Source organism: Protopterus annectens, chromosome 4.part1, assembly GCF_019279795.1.
Source record: "Protopterus annectens isolate FY-2018-M chromosome 4.part1, PAN1.0, whole genome shotgun sequence".
Classification (NCBI taxonomy): domain Eukaryota; kingdom Metazoa; phylum Chordata; order Ceratodontiformes; family Protopteridae; genus Protopterus; species Protopterus annectens.
The window spans coordinates 717,514,503-717,536,541 of record NC_056734.1 but is presented as its reverse complement, the minus strand read 5'-3'; the positions used below and the strand labels follow the sequence as shown (position 1 = coordinate 717,536,541).

Sequence of the window (22,039 nt, the reverse complement as noted above, 5' to 3'; positions counted from 1 at the left end):
TTCAGGACTGGATAGCACAAAGAGAAGTCGAATCCTAAATATTTAACAAATTCAGCTCTTCCATAGAAAGGATGTAGTCTATATGAATTTTGTTGGCAAAAAAAACAGAAGATGATGCTGACTCGCACTCTTTTTACTTGGCCTGCCATTCTACATCTCCATGTGTTGATGATGTTGGACTGCACTCAAACCATATATAGCTATGTGAGTATGGCTGGTTGACAGATGTAAACCTGTGGGTGATCCCCATGAGTTATGGATACTGATCTAATCAAATGTTTACTGTTATGGTGAGTATTTACACAACTGCACTTTCCCATTCCTTTGTTCAGTGTACTTTTTTAAATCTGACTGATCCATTTGACCACGGGGGGGGGACAAATCTTCTAAAACTCATTGCATCCTCCATGAGTGACTGTTCTGTCCAGTAGGCAAAAATAATAGGCATAATTCTTAAAAGGAGTAACAGATCCACATAAAAGAATAACAGAGGGGATTAGTGGCTACCTAAAATATCACTGGTTCTGAAAACAAACTGACTTTAGCTGAAAATGGGTGAAATTAGGAATAAACTTAGAACTCTTCAGTTCCAGGAATGAATTTAGCTCTCATCAGCTCCAAGTAAATATACTCTGTAAAGAAATCTGTTTGGTTTTCTGTCGCTCCATATATCAGTCACTGAATAAAATTGTGAATAAGTGAATTCAGCTGAAAAAAAAAACATTCTTTCGACTTATAATATAGTAGCAGTGTACACAAAGGCCAGTTTTAAAACTCCCATCAAACAGGTAGAGAGTATGATGACAGCTCTAATCACCCTTACAAACTGTCAAAGTATAATGAAAATGGCCATCTTCCAGTAAATGTTGTTTTAAACACTTCAACATTTATTTGAATTAACTAGTAAATATTTAACAATGATACATATTGCATAAACCCGCATAAACAGCTGTGCAGCACATGAAAAGAACAACAGAATTTTAATACTGTTGAGAAAAATCAGTGAAATCAAATATAAAGGAAAATACATTGGTATTCATTAAGGTGATCATATAAAGTAAGTTCTCAATACATTGCAGAGCTGGGTGACTATAACAATACACAATCTGAGTGATATAACTAGGTTGGTGGTCCAGTATTTGAAAATGCAGGCATACAGGATAGTTACCATATGCAAAAAAAAAAATGTGCATACCTTGTCCATTCAGAATCTTGGGGGATTATCTCTAACAACCAGAATTTATTTTTCCTGCAAAGGAGGGTATTATTTTCCTCACCAGGCATACCACATATTTCAGTAAATCTTTGCAATAGAGTGTATACTTAAGAACCCAAGCGAACACCGTTGTAAATCTTTGGATAATTAGTTCTACTCCAGTTATAACTAGCAGGATGCCGGATGATATATAAGATGTATAGGTCTACTGCATTTATATGTTATAGGTTCAAAGAGTTCTCATTTACTTGCATACCTCAAAGACCACATCACAAGCCCGGCCTTTACAAATGCTAACTAATGAAATCACTCTTCAAAACCAACTTTCAGTGCAGCTATTACACTTTGTCCAATTGTGGAAAATATTTTTAAATAAGCTACTACTGTGCTGTGTCAGAACATGAGAAAATGTCAGAAGGACTTCAAGATTTAAGATTTTCAGCCACTGATCATTTGCAGACTACAGCTCGCATTCTGTATAGGCAATAAAAGTTCTGAACATCAAGAGTAGCTACAGAAATGTGCATACAGTTCATTAACATTTTTCATTCACTAACTGGAATGTTTTTTTTTTTTTCATGCAATAATCCTGCAGTGTTTTGCAATGTTCTGTGCCCAGCAAAGTAAATGTACAAAAATCATTTGTTCCAATCAGTGAAGTACTCAGAAGCTAAGTTGTCTCTGTAGATCAGGTGAAATTAGGTTTGGAGAATATAAAGTGGGATGGTTAAGTTCTCTTTTAAAGATATTCTTGCAGTGGCATTGCCCTGTGCCCAGCAGAATTACTTTCCAGAGACACATTCATCTGCCAACAGAATTATTTTTCAAAGATGTATTCTTCTGATCAGAAAACTATTTAAAAACAGAGTTTTTGGAAACTGATCGTACACAGAAACTCCTTGATCCACGGATATAAATCCAAAATCTGATTGAGATAAAGACAGTAGTAAAAGCACACCAGTGGACTTGAACTATTTTTCATTTGTTCTGTTCATTGGAAGAGACTCATTTTGCCTTTGAAATACTTCTTGTACTGTGATATTCAGTTTCCTTTTAAGAGTTTGTTTGTCTGGTTTATGTTGTCTTAGCAGTATGTGCTAACAATCCCTAGACTTTCTCTTCAACTTGATAAAACTGACTTCAAGTTATCCCTCTTTGTCCTGCACTCACTATAATTTATTTTAATCAGTTTATGCACAAAAAAAAAACTTTAATGATGCCTTTAATCTTTTCTAAGATTTGTCCTGATTATGAAATATGAAACATTTCTTTCAGTATATTTATATGTAACCTAAATCTACTATGCAGAGCCTGAGATTTGAAGAAGGGATCTAGCTACAGACTAAAGATGTTTTTAGGTATTAAACTCCGAAATATGGTGACAAATGGTGAAATGCAGCTACATTTTGGTTGTTTATTTAAAATAGCTTAGTCTGTTTTCACTGAGCTCTGCTGGAGTCTTCACTGAGTCTTTGCACTGCTATCATAGACTGTTCTTCAGCTTAATGTCTTGGTGTTTCACTGTTTATGTCTGGCATTGGCACCATGATGATATGGACCCAATTGTCTATTGTCAGGAGTAGTTTTTCAGCAGTTTGGCAAGTGACAGTAGCTAGAAAATTTAGCTGGATGCTGTTTGATATTAGGAAATTGTCTTAAAGGCTGTTTGGAGCATTCTGCTGATGCTACATAGAATTGTCCTGAGCTGCTACATTTTTCTGTAGTCCTTGCTTGCAAGGGTGCCCTATTTTATTTTTCTTTTCTACTGTGACAATTTAGTTTGCATGAAGATCTCCTTGGTGTCCATCTGGAAGAATTATCTCTCGACATTTTTTTTGTCCATAGGATTGCAGATTTCTTTAACTGAGTATCAGTAAGATGTAATTAGATTTGAATGGTGCTTTTGCAATTTCAGGCGGGGTTTGTTTGGAATAAGTAGATTGCTTAACCATTCTAAAATGTTCAAATAGCTTACCACACCACAGACCCTCTTATCTGTTTTAATTATCAACTACATTATTTTGTAATGGTACATTTCTGTTTGCTCAGTTGTGAACAATTTCTTTTTTTTTCAATTTAATTTAGCATTACTCTTTTTTTCGATCATATTATTTATATTACTTTGTTCAGCTTAAGTGAAAAATAAACTAGAAACCAATATTCCAAAGCAAACCCAGGAATTAAATTATAATTTGAAAAAGGGTTAAAAAACATCTATCACAGTGTAAAATGTATAAGAAATTTGCCAATTTGTAGAGCACAACCAGTACTACTTAAAGATTGCTGGTTAATTGTGAAGAAAGTAAATTATTTGAGGTATTTACCCTTCACAGACCTAGCAATTTCAGTAACTGACATAAATGTAATAGTGTTTCTCGTGTTAATGTAAGTCTCCATTTTCTCTTTACATTTGCCCTGAAGTTCCAAGACAACATTAAAATACCTAGCTTTGAATAGTAGTTTTTTAGGGTCACATATAACTTGGGAAAAATTGATCTTGATTTGGTTCATATATGCAACAGAGCTCCAGATGTATACTTCTTTACATTACCTTAAACTGTGCTCACCTTCTATTAATGTCAGTTTTTAACCAGGCATATCCTGTATTTGAGTTTTCATCAGATAATTAGAGGTGATACTTGAAAATGTTTCCTCTTTACAGTGTGCACTATTACTATCTGCCTATGCAAGACATTGGAGTGAGAAGCTCCACTGCCTATTTTGAGACGGCAAGATCTAAAAGATACATTAACTAGGTTTGGTACTCTTGAATATCATGACTGCAGACACAGTCCTTGTTCTGTGGTTAAATGACTGGTTTGAATAATCTTGTGCAATTCTTACATAATGCTCATCAAACATGATCTGTAGTTTTTTTTCTGTCATGTGTGTGTCAACACCAGATATTTCCCTTGCAGCTTAAAGATTTCCTGTAAATTAGGTGCCTTGTGTATTTTAATTTTTGTGCTTAGAGGTACTCTTTTTGAACCATTTCCAAAATAAATGCTGATGTATTTCATCTCAGTATCTGGAATTATCATCTTAAATATGTCACAAGAACAGAACCCTTAACCAAGTCTGTGAGCCTTATAATTCTTAGGTTATTCTACTGATAAGGCTTTCCTGCTTATCAAAAGGGTTTTTGCGTGGTAAGTGCTGCTGGTCTATTGAGGCTTGATGCATGTCATTTACTGTAGTTGGATAAGTTTCTTGGTATTTTGTTGAAGTAGCTATTTCTACTAATTGATTTTTCTATTATCTGTCCTGTATCTTCTATGGCTTTAGTGATCAAAGACTTTAAGGTGTTTAAATCTGCTGAAATGTCTATTTTTATATTTCACTTTGCACAGCTAGCACATGCAAAACTTGACAGGTGTCAAAAATGTTTTAAGTTAACACATGTAGACTGCCATGAGGGCTACTGGTTACATGGGATGCATCTCATAACTCCATAACTGTCAGCAATCTCTACATTCTTCTATTTTCCTCAAAATAGTGGGAACCTGATGCATCTAAACCCATAGGGGTGAGAGAATGATAAATCTTAGACAATGAGGGCTGATAACTGTCTAGACATGAAAGATTATTTACCTGTTACTAGTTGCCATAGAGGTGAGACATTAATCACCCATCTTCAAGCACTGCTCACTAGTAGCACAAGCCAATGGAACCTAATTTATTTAATGATTTAAAAAAGCTGTCTAATGACATAGACATTATTATTTTTAAAATAAAGCAATTAAAAAAAACTGTAGTAACACATGAGTAAAATCATTTGTTTATAGTTCCTATTGGCTTTAAAAAATGCTTGCTATTAACACGGGACATTCATTTTAATCTGTGCATTTTTGTTTTAAAGATGAAAAAAGTCAATGGCAAATATCTTCTGCATACTACTATTTAGCTGCATATGAGATGTAGTTTAATACATTTTCTCTTAAGTGAGTTTCAGTAAAACAAATGAGCCAGATTTAAAATGTCACAGATGTTCTGTGTGTTTTTGTTACAAACCTGGCTGTTCAACAGAAAAAAATACTTCAGTTAGAAAAAGAGTCTTGATGGAAATGGGTTATGATATTTTAATCCTGAGTGGGTTTTTTCTTGCCAAATCTTAAAAGGAAGATAAAATAATATTTTCTATAGTTGGCAAGAAAACTGTCATCGTTATCGATATAGGTAGTTGCAGCTTTGCATTTTTTGCCCAGTGCACAAATTGTCTCCAGTTATTAGGAGTGAGGTTCAAAAGGTGAGTGGTATTGCCTGATAAAGACTCCACTGAGCTTCAGTGCTGTAACTGAAATTCAAACAGTATTTCACAAAGAGGCCTCCAAACTGAGCCCTCAAAGATAATTAGCCAATTTGTTGATTTGTACAAAACAACAAGGTACCTAAGTGGAGGCTTCTTTCACTGAGAGAATCATTGCCTCTTGCAACATGGCAGTGCAGTTGTGGAAGGGTTGGAGAGGCTATCTCAGGACTTTTGGTATATGACAAGGTATTTCTATCCTTAAATTGAAAACAAGCCACCAACAGGAAATGTAGCTGCACAGGCAGTCATGACACTATTTTATACTTTTTTCCTGACCTTTGTGCACATAAACAGAGATGACATCATACCTGTCACTTTTATATGAAAAGCTGAAACATATATATATATATATATATATATATATATATATATATATATATATATATCGCTTTATGATATACGTTATTCTGTGACTCCATATCTGTTTCACTGAGTGCAATCAGCTTGCATGGATTTAACTGCCTCTGTCACTATTTGACAGAGCTTATAAATGCCCTTGGGCAGATAGCCTAGTATGAACCTATGAACCTATTTGTTCCATTCCTCAACCACTTTTGTGTAGGCAGACAAGGTTATTTTCTTTCTCCCACCATTTTTAAAAAGTAAAGCTGATTTTCATGCCATAGTTATTTGAAATAAATGATTGCTTTTAGAAAGGTCCAGTGCCTTTTCTTCCATTTTATTTGCCTTTTCCCCAAAACTTTAACCATTTCTGATAACTTGCCTTTCACATTTATATATCTTTAGAACATTTTGATATGGCCCACTAATATCAATAGCAATTTCCGATCATTTGGATAAGAATTCATATCTATCTATGTGTCTGTCAGACACTACATCAGTGGCAGCCTTGCATCCTAGCTTAAATAGTGTAATTTATGGCAGTCAAAGTGACTAATTTATCTAACCTGTCTCAGCTACATTGAATATTTATATAACTGCTGTTTTCCACATGCATGTAAGAATCCACATTTTCTGCCATTTGTTGCAGTTATCATTATGTTACGTCTAGCTGTGGAAAGAAAATTAAAGATGATAATGGGTAGTTGTGTATTTCTTCTACTGTATTTTCAGCCATTCTGTACTGTCCAAGTGAAATGAGAACTGTGGCCTGTAGTGTACCTGAGGTGTTATTTGCTGTTTGTACCTGTATTTATATTCATACCTCTCAGTCAGTCTTGATTTTGCAGACTGTCCCTGAATTTGCTTGTTCTGTTACTCATCAAGTTTGTTGTTTTCTGTCACATCACTGAGGATTGCAGTCATTAAATAATGAACATTCATGTTTCAGACTCAGTATCCTTCAGAAAATGTGTAGTAATTCAAGATCAGTTATTTCATAGCTTTCCAAGTATATAAGAGCAATATTTTAAATGTGTCCCTGATTTTGTGCCCTTTGTCTCCCATTATATTTGGCTTTGTCCAAGATTCTTGAGCCAAGAGATGGAGAGCCTTAAAGTACCAGCCCAGATAACTTTTCACTAAATAGACCTTTAATAATACGTTGCAGGCTGTCTCTGCAGTTGCTCCATTCTATTACAAAAAGGTATTGCCCACAACTAGTGCCAGAAAAAGAGAATGTAACAGTTATCATGTTAAAACTTATCTCACTATCTTGTCTGTAGTTTTATAGTGGTAAATTGAATACCATTTTGTCTTTTACAGAAATAGCAGCATTAAGTGAAGCATTTAAAAAATCTCAGAAGGACATAATGGACCTTCAGCATCAAGCAGAAGATCAGCAACTACTGCTGAAGAGAGCTGAGCTAACTAATCAGCAACTGCAAGCCTCATATCAAAGAGAAACTGAATTGCAGAACAAATGCTATGAACTACAAAAGCTAGTAGAAGGTAAGTGAAGCTATACTGTGGTGAAGCTATACTGTGCTATGTCTTGTCAGTATGTCACAGCCACTACAAAAGCAAAACCAACAAGTTCAATAAAGTGGGTCTTCCAAGAGACAAATTCATACAATTAAATAACATGACCACGCATAATGCAGAGAATATGCAGAAAGTATGTATTGTAGACAAAATATTACACATGTGTTTTCACAGGTAGCTTGGTCCTGGTTTCTTTGAAACCAATTACTCAAGCAGTGGCATCTACATTATAGAGATTTCGTAAGTTTTTTTTTAAGTACTGTCTCCTTAAGAATGTATTTTTATAATTGGTCATGTGATTTGGAAAGGTTATATAAAGGGGTAAAAAAAGCATGTTTTTAATTCACTTGAAAAAGCTACCTGTGGAAACGTGTTTGTGATATTGTGTCTACAATATATATTTTCTGCATATTCTCTGCATGGTATGTCATAGCCACTGCTGTATACATCACTGTTATCGAAAAATGTACATATTCCACTCCATTTGTTACACCTGATATCCAGGGTGACCTGTGTTTATTATCTCAATACTTGTGGGGCTGAAGTCTTAGAGTCGTATCTATACTCATTACTTGAATGCATAAAGACTATCCACATTGTCCTCATGTTTTCACAGCAGAGGCATTATTCATAATTATCCATTTACACTAACGAGCAATGGCCACAAATAACCTTAAGTAAATGAAGTTCTAATGAGATGTAAATGAAAAATGATGGAAAATGGCATATGCTAGTGAGTCCTTCTCCTGCCTAGCTGTGATTCATAGTCAGAATCACACATGTTGGGTATCTCACAAGCTTTTGTCTTGAGGCTACTTCAGCAGTCCCTGGATGTACACTTGGTACATGTGGATCACTACATCTATTTCCTAGCGTCACCTCAAGACTGAGCCCAGACCATGGGTGCCTTTTATGAGGTTGCACATTTTCCCTGAAGTACTTAGTATTATAGACTGCACCCATGTTGCAGTTAGGGCCCCATCTATTTCATGGTGTGAGCAATATCACAATAGGAAGGGCTACTGTTCAATCAATTGCCAGAAATTGTATGATGTCTAGGGGTACATCACCAATGTCTGCCAAACATCCTGGCAATGCAAACAATTCCCATATCTGGCACACTATCTCACTGTACTACCTCTTCCTGCATGGTAGGATGTCCAGTGGGCATCTTGTTGGTAAGTAGAAAAAAAAAAAAATATATATATATATATATATATATATATATATATACTTACATATATATATATATATATATATATATATATATATATATATATATATATATATACATACATATATATATATATATATATATATTTTTTTTTTAAGTAGTTATTCATGGTAAAATGTATTGCTGAATCCAAACCATTTTTTACCCCCTCTCATTTTTTTCTTTCAGATGATGCTGGATATCTGTTTGAGCCATGGCTTCTGACACCAGTGACAAATCCAAGTGCAGTTTTTCAGTTATTACACAGCCCTATTCCAGACTCATATTGTCAATAAAAGGATGTTTGGAATGTTTAAGTCCAGATTCAGATACCTGGATCAGTCTGGGGATGCCCTTCAGTATGACCCAGGTACTGCATGCAAGATGCTTGCTGCATGTTGTATTCTGCATAACATGATCACGAACTGGTCTGGTGCTAAAGTGAACCATGCTGTCACTGCAACTCCCAGTTCTACTTCAAATGTGAGTTATGATGACCTGCTGGTAGCAGAAAAAGGGGCCCCATGAGGCATGCTTTTGCATAGCATATGGCTGCACAGATAAAGAGGTGGCATCTTGACTAGTACTATGAACCATGACATTCAGATTAGTGTTTCCTTTGTTGTATATACACACATATATATATATATATATATATATATATATATATATATATATATATATTTTTTTTTTTCAGAACAGTTACTCATAGTATTGTTTGTAAAAATCATGCCTGAGTTTTCGCTGACTTCTATTCAGTGGTCACGTCAGGCATCATATAAGGAATAGTCACATTTTTAACTATTTTTACGCAATAAATTCTGCTGAGGTGGTGTACCTAAGTATTCATGTACTAAAGTGTTATTTCAATATTTAACATGAGCTCACACCTTGGAATTTGAATGAAATATATCACATTGCTTTTTATATTGCTCAGTGTTTCCTTACTTTTAACTATTACATATCTCAATTGACGTAATACTTTCTCTTAAGGTACTGCACATCAGATTATTTCATACACTATAATTGGTGCCCTCTGAGACCAAAAATATCATCTTTTTTGCAATGGTGAGGATGAAGTGGCAGCAGTGTTAATTTACATAGCAGGATAGTCATTTAATTGTTATTTTTTATATATGTTTTCTGAATAATTGTGTATTACTACTTTTTAGTTTTAGGTAATAGGTAGCTGTATCAATAGTAATGCCTAGAGCACTTATCGTGTTATCACTACAACCTTATGTTATGACAAATAGCTTTCTTTCCACATTTCCATGAAGTTTCAAGCAGTACCATTTTAGGAATGAAATGTATGCAGTTGGAAAATGTCCAATGACTGGGTTACAGTGTACACATATATATTTTTTACTTTATTTAACAACTTATTTCTCTTTGGGTTATACATTGACATCTCTGTGTGATAGTCAAGATTGTAAGTAACAGAAATCTCAAACTTGAATCATAGTAAATCAAGGTTAGATCTGTCATACACATCTCCTAATTTTAGGGTAGGTGATGTTGCCAGTGGTTTTGAAGAAGGGCTGTCATGAGAGATAGATGATAAGTCATGTTGTGATGTACTTGATGCAGGTAGTCTTACAGACACTGATCTGACAGTGCTGTGGGACCTGGACCTTGACTGAGAGGTTCTGCTAGGTTTAGATAAGTGCTGATGTGGTCTGCATGATATCTGTTGTGCTTGGTCCTCTGCTCCTAATTACAAATACTTTCTTGAGAAGCACTTGTATCTCTATGTGAACTGCCCCATGTGTCTGGACAGTATCTTGTCCAAGACTGACTCTTGCTTAATTCTGGTAAGCATTCTGCCTTGCCTTGGCTCTAGAATGTCCTACCATTGCCATTAATATGCAGTTCCTACTATCAATAGCATTTATATCCATAACCACTTGATTCCAGGTCTTTGTCCTGTCAGCTTGTTTGGGCACTCATTTCCACATTTCCAAAAAGACATTTGCCATATGTCCTAAGGGATGCCATGAAGATGTAGCTCTCCTCATGGCTAAAATGATCTTTACTTTGCCTTGATCCTTGGTTTTGCATCATTACTGCACCTAAAATAATATGCCACAGTCATACACAAAACACTTTTGATCTAATCATCAGTCAAACAATATCAATGAAAGCATACCTGTTATCATCACAAAAAAAATGAGTAAAAAGCAGAATCTAGGTGACACAAGACCTATGCTGATATTTACATGCAGAGTCTCAGTCCAGCAAAGTAAGGTTGTGTTGGACTAATGTTTACATCATCATGAACACATTCTCAGTAGTAAGGCAAACAGCTTGTTAACAGACCTCTGTCCTCCCCCTACCCTTTCCTGTATTCATACTGCCATTTTTCATTCAGGAGTGACACTAAAGAAATTTCCCAGTATAGCACCACATATGTTGCACCATCAAATCATTATTGACAATTCTGTACTTCTGCATTTCTACCATGTGTGCATAATCACTAAATGACTACAAAATAAACTTACCTTTCTCAGTAATTGTAAATTTCTACTGCCACGGTAATGAATTTCCATTTAGAAATGATATTTTTGCAGTAATCCCATAAGTCATCCAACTCTGCCCATCATATCAATTAAGCAATTATTTCTTCTAGTAAACCCAGTAATCTAACATAATTTTGAACTTTTTGATATTGATTTGCAATATGCCTAATTATTATTGATTACTTTAAAAAGTCCATGGTTTCCTAAGCCATTTTCCTGCCTAACTCAAGTAATCACATGTTAATATGGTGGTGTCATACTTATTCTCATACGTTTAGGGGCACTCACATGTTTTGTATGCAAATTAAGCCCATTTATACTTATCTCTATGAATTGCAGTAATATGTGAGCATGTAAGGCAACTTATCTGTGAAACCAAGCATCACCAAGCATCAGGTAATCAAGAAAAAGTCCTTGGGTACTTGTGAACATGCTGCAGACAGTGATGGAATTTGCAGCTGTTCGCAGCAATGTCCAGAAGCACACAGGAATCCACAGACAACCTCAGTTATACTTTAAGTTCACAATATTTTAGAAAAGAGAAAATGGAGTCATATAAGTGCTGCTTTGCACAACCATGAAGCATAATCTCTGCACATCCAACATAATGAAGAACACCTTATCACCTCAAATCACTCGATATTTACTAAAGATTAATGCTGACACACAAAGAGAAATTTATTTCTGCAGAAATAAACAAAAGCCACAAAATTACATTAATACTGCTGCTACAGTGCAGAAGGAATGCACAACGAAATTATTATTTTCTGATATTCAGTATAATACTCCAAAAAGGGTTGCAACAGCAAGACACACAAGCAATAGCAGGTTGTTGTTGTTGTTGTTGTTGTGTCTTTTGGCTTTTCCCGGTTAGGGGTCGCCACAGCGGAACTCTGGTCAGCTAATGATTGGCAGTTGATTTTTACATGCTGAGTTGCCAGCCCTAATGCACAACCTTCAACGGAGGTACGCCCATTCACGCATGTCTCCACGCAGAAGACGCTCTAGCTGAGAGTTGAACCGGTCAGCGTCTTTGAGGCGACAACGCTACCGCAGCACCAGCACCGCAGATACACAAGCAATAGCAGGTATAAGTGACATAAAAAAACTGAGATTTTAATTATAACTTTTATCCACCATATAAATAATTTGCCAGTAATAGTGCCATCTCTAATGCCCATTCTTGTTAACTGGGTTTGGTTAGGGTGATGTCACACTCCAACAGGAGTGGTTGTAAACCTGTGAACCACACCCCTGCTCATACTTTCTTTATTCTGGTACTAGCTCTTCTAACGATGGCAGCACCTGTGAAGGCACAAGACTAAACTCCAAGCTGGTCTACCTTCTTAGGTATTCGCACCTTGATAAAATCGAATCTTGAGAACAAGATTCTGACTGGAAGAAAACTGACAACTGGCAGGAGTTGGGTGAATACCTGCCAACCCTGAAAGGGAACACTCACTCTGGCTCCCACACAGGTACAAAGACTTATAGAAGCATAGGCCTGACCAGCTGGCTGAGGAGATAGATCAAGTGACAATGAGAGGGGCAGAGTTCTATAGTAAGTATTTTTTTAATTATATCTAACATAAGTTGAAAAAATAAACTATACAAATGTTAAATAAATGAAGGTATATGCTAGAAGACTTGTATGCTTAACTGTAAATATGTATCTATATGTAGTCAAAGTAAACTTTATTGTCATTTAGAACTACACATGTGTAGCCTAAATAAAATTTTGTACATCAGCTGAATTCTTGAGATTACAAAGGAAAGTGAAACAACACATACAAGTAGAGGAATACACATAACTAGCAAATATAATACTGCTCCCAATACATGCAAGAAAGAGCAGAGACATTTACCAACATTCAAATATGAAAAGAATACCCTGTCCTATTTAAAGTAATACAAAACACACTACTGACTGAACAATGCCTAAGTTATTTGTCTACTATTGCACTTGAGTGGATGGGTTAAATAATGCTATTGATATAATAAATAAATGTTGCACTTACTTAGAATATATGTAAGTATATATTGCACAAATAAATAAAACTTGACTTATTATGTGTCCAGATCCCTGGAACTAGTGCCCAAGTTCAGAAGCCTAATCACTGTAGGGTAGAAACTGTTATTGAATCTTGTAGTCCTGCAGTGGATGCTGTGATATTTCCTGCCTAATGCCAGATGCTTAAACAGTCCATGCGCAGGATGCATGTTGTCCTGTATTATTTTGTGGCCTTTTGGATGATTCTTGCAGAATAAAGATGTTGTAGTGATGGAAGACAGGAACCTGTTGCCTTCTGTGCAACCCTCACCACTCTTTTTACTTTTATTTCTGTAACTGAGCAGGTTCCACACCACACTGTGAGGATGCTCTCTATTGCACCTCTATAGAAGGTGGAGAGAATATAAGGAGGAAGCTTAGATTTTTTCAGCCTTCTTAAAAAGTGTAGGCATTGATGAGCTTTCTTGACCTGTTGGCTGGTGTTTCCTGACCAGGAGAGATCCTCTGATATGTGTACACCCAGGAATTACATGCTCTTAACCCTCTCCACACTCTCACCATTACACACTCTCATGTAATTAAAATGCATGAAAAAACATAAATATATCTCTAAACAGAACTGTGCCCGCATACAAATATGGGCTATTTATGTGATGACATACTTTTGTGAACAAATATAAATGAATATGAACGAGTAAAGAAACATATGTATGTATGCCTATATATGCTTGTAAAATTGCCACATTTTTTCAAGTATAGCAGGTATTAGCTTAATTATTACTTGGACTACATGCAGACAGTTTTTGTAAAGAATAGATTTTGTTTGTTTAGGCCAGAAATATTTATTAGTATGATAATTGTATAGCATTGTAACTTTGTCCACAATACTAACTTCATGTACAAGATGGCTGAACTTAGTCAGGCACTACACCCTAGTAAGAGTGGAGAATGGGGGAAGGGGGTAGAGATTTAAGTATCAGGCGAATGACTATCACATAGTTTAGTGAGAGAGGGCCAGTTGTATTACTTCTGTATTTATTTCTACACAAACCTAATGTATCCTTACACTTATTAAGCAGAAAATGATGAAATCACATTGACATGAACTGTGTACTGCATCCATCTGTAATAGTAAATATGTTGTGTTCATAGATTTATAGGATGATACTAGGCTATTGGTCTGGAGGACATTATAATTATAGTCAAGAATGCTGCCTTTGTTTCCACAAAGTCAGCACCTGTTTCTCCTGTCCAGCAGGGACACAGGTGAGATCCCAGGGGTGTATTTTCTGTTTCCCATCCAGTCATCCAGATTCCTCTTAAAGATGGCTAGTGAGGTATTATGCTTGACATGGAGAGGGAATCTATTCCACAGATGAGGGAGTCTTTGGGACACAAATCTATCCTGCCAACAAGTTCTATTAAAGTCAAAGACCAGGTTAAGGCCTTGCATGCAGGTTGCATGAGTGGAGTTTGACTTACGGATATGCAGCAACTCCATCAAGGCTGGTGTCTGACATGACTTTGAATGTCAGACACAGGTCACCTCTGAGCAGTCTGTATGAGACTGATTAGAGGAACAGGGCTTTTAACCTATCTGTATAGAACAGGTGTTTGGGACCCTGGATTTTCCTGGGTAGGAACTTCTGTGGTCTCTCCAGCTGCTGCATGTGCTTGGCAAGGTACATGCCGAAGGGGGCATTATACTTGATAATGCTTCTGATAAGGGAGGAGTACAAAGATGTTATAACCTCCTTGTTCCTTGATGAAATACCCTTACTTATAAGATCGGCCATGTTGAAAGCCTTCTGTACAACGGAGGCAACGTGGTGGTCAAAAGTCAGGTTGCTATCAACCTGGGTGCCCAAGTCCATCACGACTGATTGCGTGCTTAATACATTGTTATTAATGTGATAATTAGTGGGGAAGCCATTTTCCCCAAAGATGATGATGATACATTTCTTGGCATTCAGTTTGAGGCCATGCTTCTGGCACCAGTCATTAGTTTGGGTAAGGCCCTCTTGGAGGATGTTCACATCACTAGGAGGATTTAAGATACCACCCAGCTTGCAGTCATCTGCAGACATGATCAGCCACAGACCACTGGTTTTGGCTTGCATCTCAGAAAAGTATATGCCAAACAGTAGAGGCCCTAAGACTAATCCTTTTGGGTACGCTTCTCATTATGGGTCTACTGCTAGAGGTGGCTTCCCCTGTTTTGACTAAGTGGGTTCTATCAGTCAGCCAGTTAGCTTCCCATATGGTAACATAAGGGTTGATGTCTAGCTGAGAGAGTTTATCTATTATGCCCGAGTGGGGAATAGTATTGAAGGCGTTGGCTATGTCAAGGTAGGCGGTCTGCACTATCTTTCCCTCATCCATGGCTTTGGTGACTGTTTTGCAGAAGTCAACCAAGTTTAACAGGCATGATCTCCCTTTGACAAAACCAAGCTGTGTGGGGTCAAGCATTTGAAGATTGCCAATGTCCTTGTTTATAAGATCCATGATAATGTGTTCTATGGCCCTGCAATTCAGGCTAGTTAGGCTGATGGGCCTATAATTGCCTGGGTCAGTGGATGCTCCACCTTTGTGTAGAGGGATGACAGTGGCTGTGGGATGAAGCTGGTGTTCAGGCTTTGGTTGAATATGGTGCCTAATGATGCTGAGAGCTCATGCCAGAGTTCATGTAGGACACAGCCAGGGATATTGTCAGGTCCCATGGAGGCTGTCATTTTTGCCTTTGAGAGGGCATTAAAGACCTGTATCCTGGTGATGAGCAGAGGGGGATAGATACCGGGGATGTTCTGGTTTACTGGATAGGTTTAAATATATTTAATAATAAATAATAAAAGAACAAGACAATAGTACACAAACACAGTCACTTCAGAGTTCAGAGTCACAGAAAATATTTTAAAACAACATTGCAGGACAGTCTTAAATAAATACAGAAAACATCTAAACTAATCTTTCCTTTATCCCTATCTATATCTAAAACAAGTTACTATGTCCTTAGAACTTACTTACAGAGCAAAGCAAGTGCAGATGATGATGATGAGTGGATGTTCTTGCTAGGTCCAAGACAAAATACAAAATGCACAGTCTCTCTCTGAGAGTGTTCTTAAATTAATATCACATTTTACTACGGTTTATCCTGGGTGACATCACTCTTTGTCACCTGACTTCAATTCCCAGGCTAAACAGAAACTTAACAGAATTTTAACATTTTTGTGTTAAAAATACATATCTCTCAGATGTTTTCCAGATCTTGGAAGTTATAAAACAATAAAAAACTTTACATTTTAAACCTAGTAATTACTTCTATCCAAGACAATAGGAAAAACTTCTAGCTCTAGACATCCTGTCTCCTTGCTGCATTGAAACTAACTTTTATAGCACATTATAAAGCACTTAATTTCTACTTATTTTCTTGAAGTTCTGTAAGTTAATCTTTTTTGTTCCAGCAGGGTATGCTGTGGTTACATTCTTATAGCTCAGTACATAACATACAGTTCTGTATAAATCATATCAATATTCACAAATGACATAAAATTATTTACAAAATTCCAGATAACTGGGCCGGCAGTGTCACATGGTGTTCTTGACCACCAGTTCAGAGCAGATTTGGGTGGTACCTTTGAGATTGCTGATATATGTGAAGAAGGCCTTGTGATTCTCCTTAGTGAATGTGGTCAGTTTGGACTCAAAGTTAGCCTTAGAGGATCTTGCCAGTGACCTTATTTGCTTGTTCAGACAAAGGAGTGATTGCTTCCAACTTTCACCAACTCCTTCTTGGTTCTGGACAGCATTTTTTTCCTTTTATTATAGAGTTTGTTTATTGCTGCTGTCCACCAAGCAGGTTTACTGTTCCTTGAGGAAGATGATTTGGTCCTGTCAGGTATTGTTGAGTCCATGCAGCTATGTAGATGCTCATATAGTTTTTTGGTGTAGGTTTGGACATTAATGCTAGTTCCAATTGAAGGGATGGTGGCTGTGAAGCTGCATATACCTGCTCTCAGGAGATTGTAGTCAGCTGTGAAAAAGTTTTTTTGTTTGACCCTGACAAGTTGGGGTGGGGGGGTGGGGTCAGGGAAGATGGTGACGTTGAAAGTGATTGCTTTAAGGTCGGATTTCACCAAGGAGGATGACACTATAGGGGTGCTATAGTGCTACTCTTGTTAGTTAGTACCAGGTCCAGGATATTTTCACCTCTTGTAGGGGTGTCAACCAGATGATCCAATGCATTGGTATTGACAAACTCGAGGAATCTCTGGGCATTCATGTCTGGGCTAGAATAGGTCTTTCACTCTATAGTTGAGTAGTTAAAGTCATCCGAGGTTAGGGTAGAGGGTTGAATCTTGATGGATTCAAGTAAGTCCAGTGGGTATCCTGAGTCATGGCTGGGGGTCTGTAGCTAGCTGTGATATGAATAGGTGTTTTTTCAATGGTTAACTACACCTGGATTGTCTCCTGTGCATCATACTGTTTGACCATCCTGGAATTGTGTATGTCTTTGATAAATATCGGAAAGCCACCTCCTTTGGCTTTTTATCCCTCCATTTGATGTCTGAAATTATGATAGGATAAGTAACCTGGTAAGGCTGGGGTGCTCTTTGCAGCTTTGAACCAGGTTTCAGTGACTGGATAAATGTTAGCATCCTCCAGGGTGAGGAATGCTTGCAATAAGCGCAGTTTCATGTTAAGACTCCTAGCATTTATCAGCATGACCTTTACATTTTGTTTAGAAGAATTTTTCAAGTTAGTAATTTGTGCTCATGACTTTGCCTAATAAAGCACTATGGAGAGGCAATAGCCTTTGCCAGAAGCCTGAAGCAGAGGGGAGACAGATGAAGGCCATCTCTGGTAAAGCATCATGGTCTGTCAGTCATGTCCTCCCAGGCTGTCAGGTACTGGATCCCCTTGGAATGACACCAGAAACTAAACCAATTGTTTAACTCAATAACTTTCTATTTGAATTGAGGCATCATTCTGGGTGACAGTAGGATGCTGTTTAAGGCTAGGGACATACCTGTCTGGGACACATATTCTGCATGCTCAGTCATGTCTCTCTTCATATAGTCCAGAAAGGTACATCTCAAGTCATTCACGCCAACATGGACTATGACAGCATCATAACAGTATCTGTCATTAAGAGATGTGTGTGATATGGCAAATTCTAGCACCTGACAAGCAACATACCATGACTTTTTCCTTGTCTAGCCTGATGGGCACATCTGTGTATCTCATGATAGAGTCTCCTATTACTAGTATGTTGGGTTCATGGCTGGGCCTTAGAGGCTGTGAGACACAGGCGTGTGTACTAAGTGTGGTGTGGTGCCATGGGTTGTGATGTACATGTGTGTTTTTGCTTCAGAGGTCTCTTTTGTTTAGGTATGTTTTTGTTGAGAACCTCCGCATATGTAAGAGTGTGTTGTACAAGTGTGGGAGGTGTTAGAGGTGTGGTGTTTGTAGTGTTTGCGCAGACAACCTTCTCAGTGCCAGATGTACTGGCTTGTGATTGAGACAGCAAGGGATGAGTGATTATAAAGATTGTTAAAACTTAACTGTGACTTAAAATACTATATGTTTATTCCAAAGAAATGTTACTGTACGATTATACTAGGCGTAACACATGAAATACAGAAAGTAAAACTTGCTAATGGAAAACAATATTTTTACTTGTTCATCTAGGCCACTGCCCACCACTAAAAAGAATTTTCTCACTTAGAGAACAAAGTTATTCTGTAAGAAACAGCAAGAATGATATGGTTATTTTAACTCAAACAAAATTCAAAAATTATAACAGGAGAAAAAGGTTTTTCAAGATTAATTAATACCTGATGCATGGTATCAGTTCCTTAATGAAATAAAGCACAATGCAGCATTGGAATCTTTCAAAATATTACCATTTGAACATCTACAGAATGATACTAAATGTACCTGTTTTCACAATTCTGGCTAAGCACCACAAATACTACACCTTCTACTTGCTTGACATAACCTAAAACTCATTGATATAAGTATATGGGCCGGATTCACGAAGGCTTGCATGGAATCTAAGAGTAGAGTAAGACTCCATGCAGCCAACATGTCCACTGAGCGATCCAGGAACAGCCGGTAGGGGAGTGTAACAGAGCTCCTTAAACTAGCCCTACACGGACAGGGCTTGGATATGCAAATTACCTCAATTGCAGGTGAAAGCTATGCAAATGAGGTAAATTTGCGATCCAGGAAACCCGAACCTGTCCGAGTAGGAGTAGTGTTATTTACAGAAATGTACTCAGTTGATAACTGAGTACGGTTCTACAAATAGTAAAACGGAGCCGTGACAGCTGCAAAAAAAGCATGCATTTACAGGCGGAAGTATGCCAATGGCCAAAAATATGGCCATTGGCAATGGGAAGTGATGCAAAATAGAAATAAAATAACTTTTTTTTTTCATCCCGATCTCCGGGGTTTAACCGTAGTGCAGCAAATGCACTGCACCCTAAAAACCAGAAAATTAATAATTAAGATCCACAAATGTGGATTTTATAGCTAAAATGAATTTACAATGCAAGTGAATGGCAGGCTGAAGACCACATGGCCACCAAGTAGAGGTTGCTAAGGGGGAAGCTCAGTCTAAGAGATGTAGGCAATCCTATGCAAATGAGAGTTAGGATAGTGAATCGCAAGTTTACATAGGAAATGAGCACAGTCAGTGGAGTGTAGGAGTAGGATAAGGGTCGTAACAGAGTAGAAGATAGGTGACATCACGAGGGGGGTATGTATGAAAGGAGTGAAGCTCATTGGAGCAAAGTGTCATGTGTCAGCCGACAATTACATATTATTGAAAGAGGTGTGTCAACAAGTAGGCCAGGTAAAGTCAAGAAATGGAAGGTGTATGCCGTGGATAACACCAAAGTTTCTTGCTGAGTGTGCGTGCGTGCATGTGCGCGCCAGTAAACCCGAGTAAGACAGTGTGCGCACGTGTTAGCGTGTGTGCGCGTGTGTAAGCCTGAGTAAGCATATGTAAGGCTGTGTAAACAGTTGTAAGCGCGTTTGCACCGATGTGTGTACGTTTTAACAAGAATAAGCAAGTTTTAGTCCATGTAAGCATGTGTGTGCACATGTTAGCTGCTATGCACGGCGCTCCCCCCTCAGGAAACAGAAAGGAAAAAGGAAGTGCACCAAATAGTAGGGAAGTTATCAGGGAGAACTAGCAGAGCTAGCAGGTGAAAACAATCAAAATCAGGCAATTACCCAGGCAGAACACTAGACCGGCCTAGCACTTAAAACACTGCAAACAACAGTCCATTATGTTTTTCTCAAGAGACACTGCAACACTGCAGTAAGCTAATAGCAGTGGAAACTGAAAAAGTTGTACTGAAACAAAAAATGTTAGGGGCTGCCATTGCTGTTATAAGGCGACATATGCAACATGCTGAGGGTGGTGATGATGCAAATGCTGCTGGACAACCCACAGTGAGGAGACTGAGAAGAGTGTACAGGCCCAGGTAACCTACCAGGGGCTACATGAGCTGGAGATAGTGGAGCGCTATAGAGTGGACAGAGACCTCTTGCAGCAAATTGTTGAGCTGTGCAGGCCACGCCTCACACACAGAACCAACAGATGGGAACCCATCCCAGTGGAAACTAAGGTATGTGTTGGCCTAAGAATATTAGCAACAGGTACCTTCCAGAGACCAACTGGTGATATGATGGGAATATCACAGGCATCAGCATCCAGGGTACTGCACCAGTTCCTGGATGACATGTCAGCACATGTCGGTGATCATGTATACTTCCCCAATTCCCGTAAGGTATTGGCCAGCAATATGCATCTCTTCCAGCAAATAGCAGAATACCCTGAGGTAGTGGGTGCAATAGACTGCACGCACATACGCATCAAAGCACTAGCCGGTGAGCGGGGTAGGGTCTACTTCAACCACAAGGGCTTCCCCTCCATCAACTGCCAGATCGTATGTGATGCCCAGGGCATAATACTGAATGTGTGTGCTGGCTGCCCTGGAAGCTACCATGATTCCCATATCTGGCATCTGACGCAGCTGTACCAGACATTTGCCAATGGGGACATCCCACATGGACACCTAGTGGGGGATGATGGCTATGCACTGGAGCCGTGGCTGATGACACCCATCAGAAACGCACACACACCTGAACAGGAATGCCAGAATGAGGCACACACACAAACATGAAATGTAATCAAGCATGTGTTTGGGCTGCTCAAGTCATGGTTCCGGTGCCTGGACACATCTGGTGGAGCCTTGCAGTACTCACCAAATACATGTACCCAAATTGTCATGGTATGTGCTATGCTACATAATATGATCCTGCAAACCCAGGCCAAACAGCCCCCCACCATTGCCGGGGCCATCACAGGCAGAGCGTGACTCGGAGGAGGAACAACCTGAGCCTGCCCCAGTAGGCAGAAGGAGGTGTGCCCAGTATACTTTGGCCTTGGCAAAGAGACAATGCATAGCACATTCATTGGCTCAATAGGAACTCTGGAAATGATACCGCTCTCTGACCCACACATATAGTAAAAGGGATGCCTACGTTGACACTACCTGCTTTCAAACATGTATAGGGAGTGTAGTATGTGCATCCGACATAGGCAGCCCTGCATCAACACCTGAGGCATGATTGCCATGTGTTAAGCAATATAAAGCAGTGCTAAACAGAATTTACCACCGTGTAGTATATGTAAACCAAATCGCACACACCAACTAGTACAAATGTGGTCAATGTTGAGTAATATTGGCCAACATCCAGCAATGATGGTTAATATTGAGCAATGTTGGACAAGCTGGGTCTAAGCAGGGCATAGCTGAACAAAATCCAACATGCTTATAGTTGCTCTACTGGCCCTTAAGCACTCTGGTCTGCT

The 22,039-nt window shown here is 38.2% G+C and overlaps 1 protein-coding gene across 1 annotated transcript in view; it reads left to right on the top strand.

The window, feature by feature from the left end:
• LOC122801276 (myosin-2 heavy chain-like) overlaps positions 1–22,039 on the top strand; it is a 917,734-nt gene that overhangs the window by 702,552 nt on the left and 193,143 nt on the right. The window contains exon 4 of the mRNA XM_044070825.1: positions 7,191–7,376. Coding sequence (XP_043926760.1) covers positions 7,191–7,376 — 186 coding nt within the window. The remainder of the gene's footprint in view (positions 1–7,190; positions 7,377–22,039) is intronic.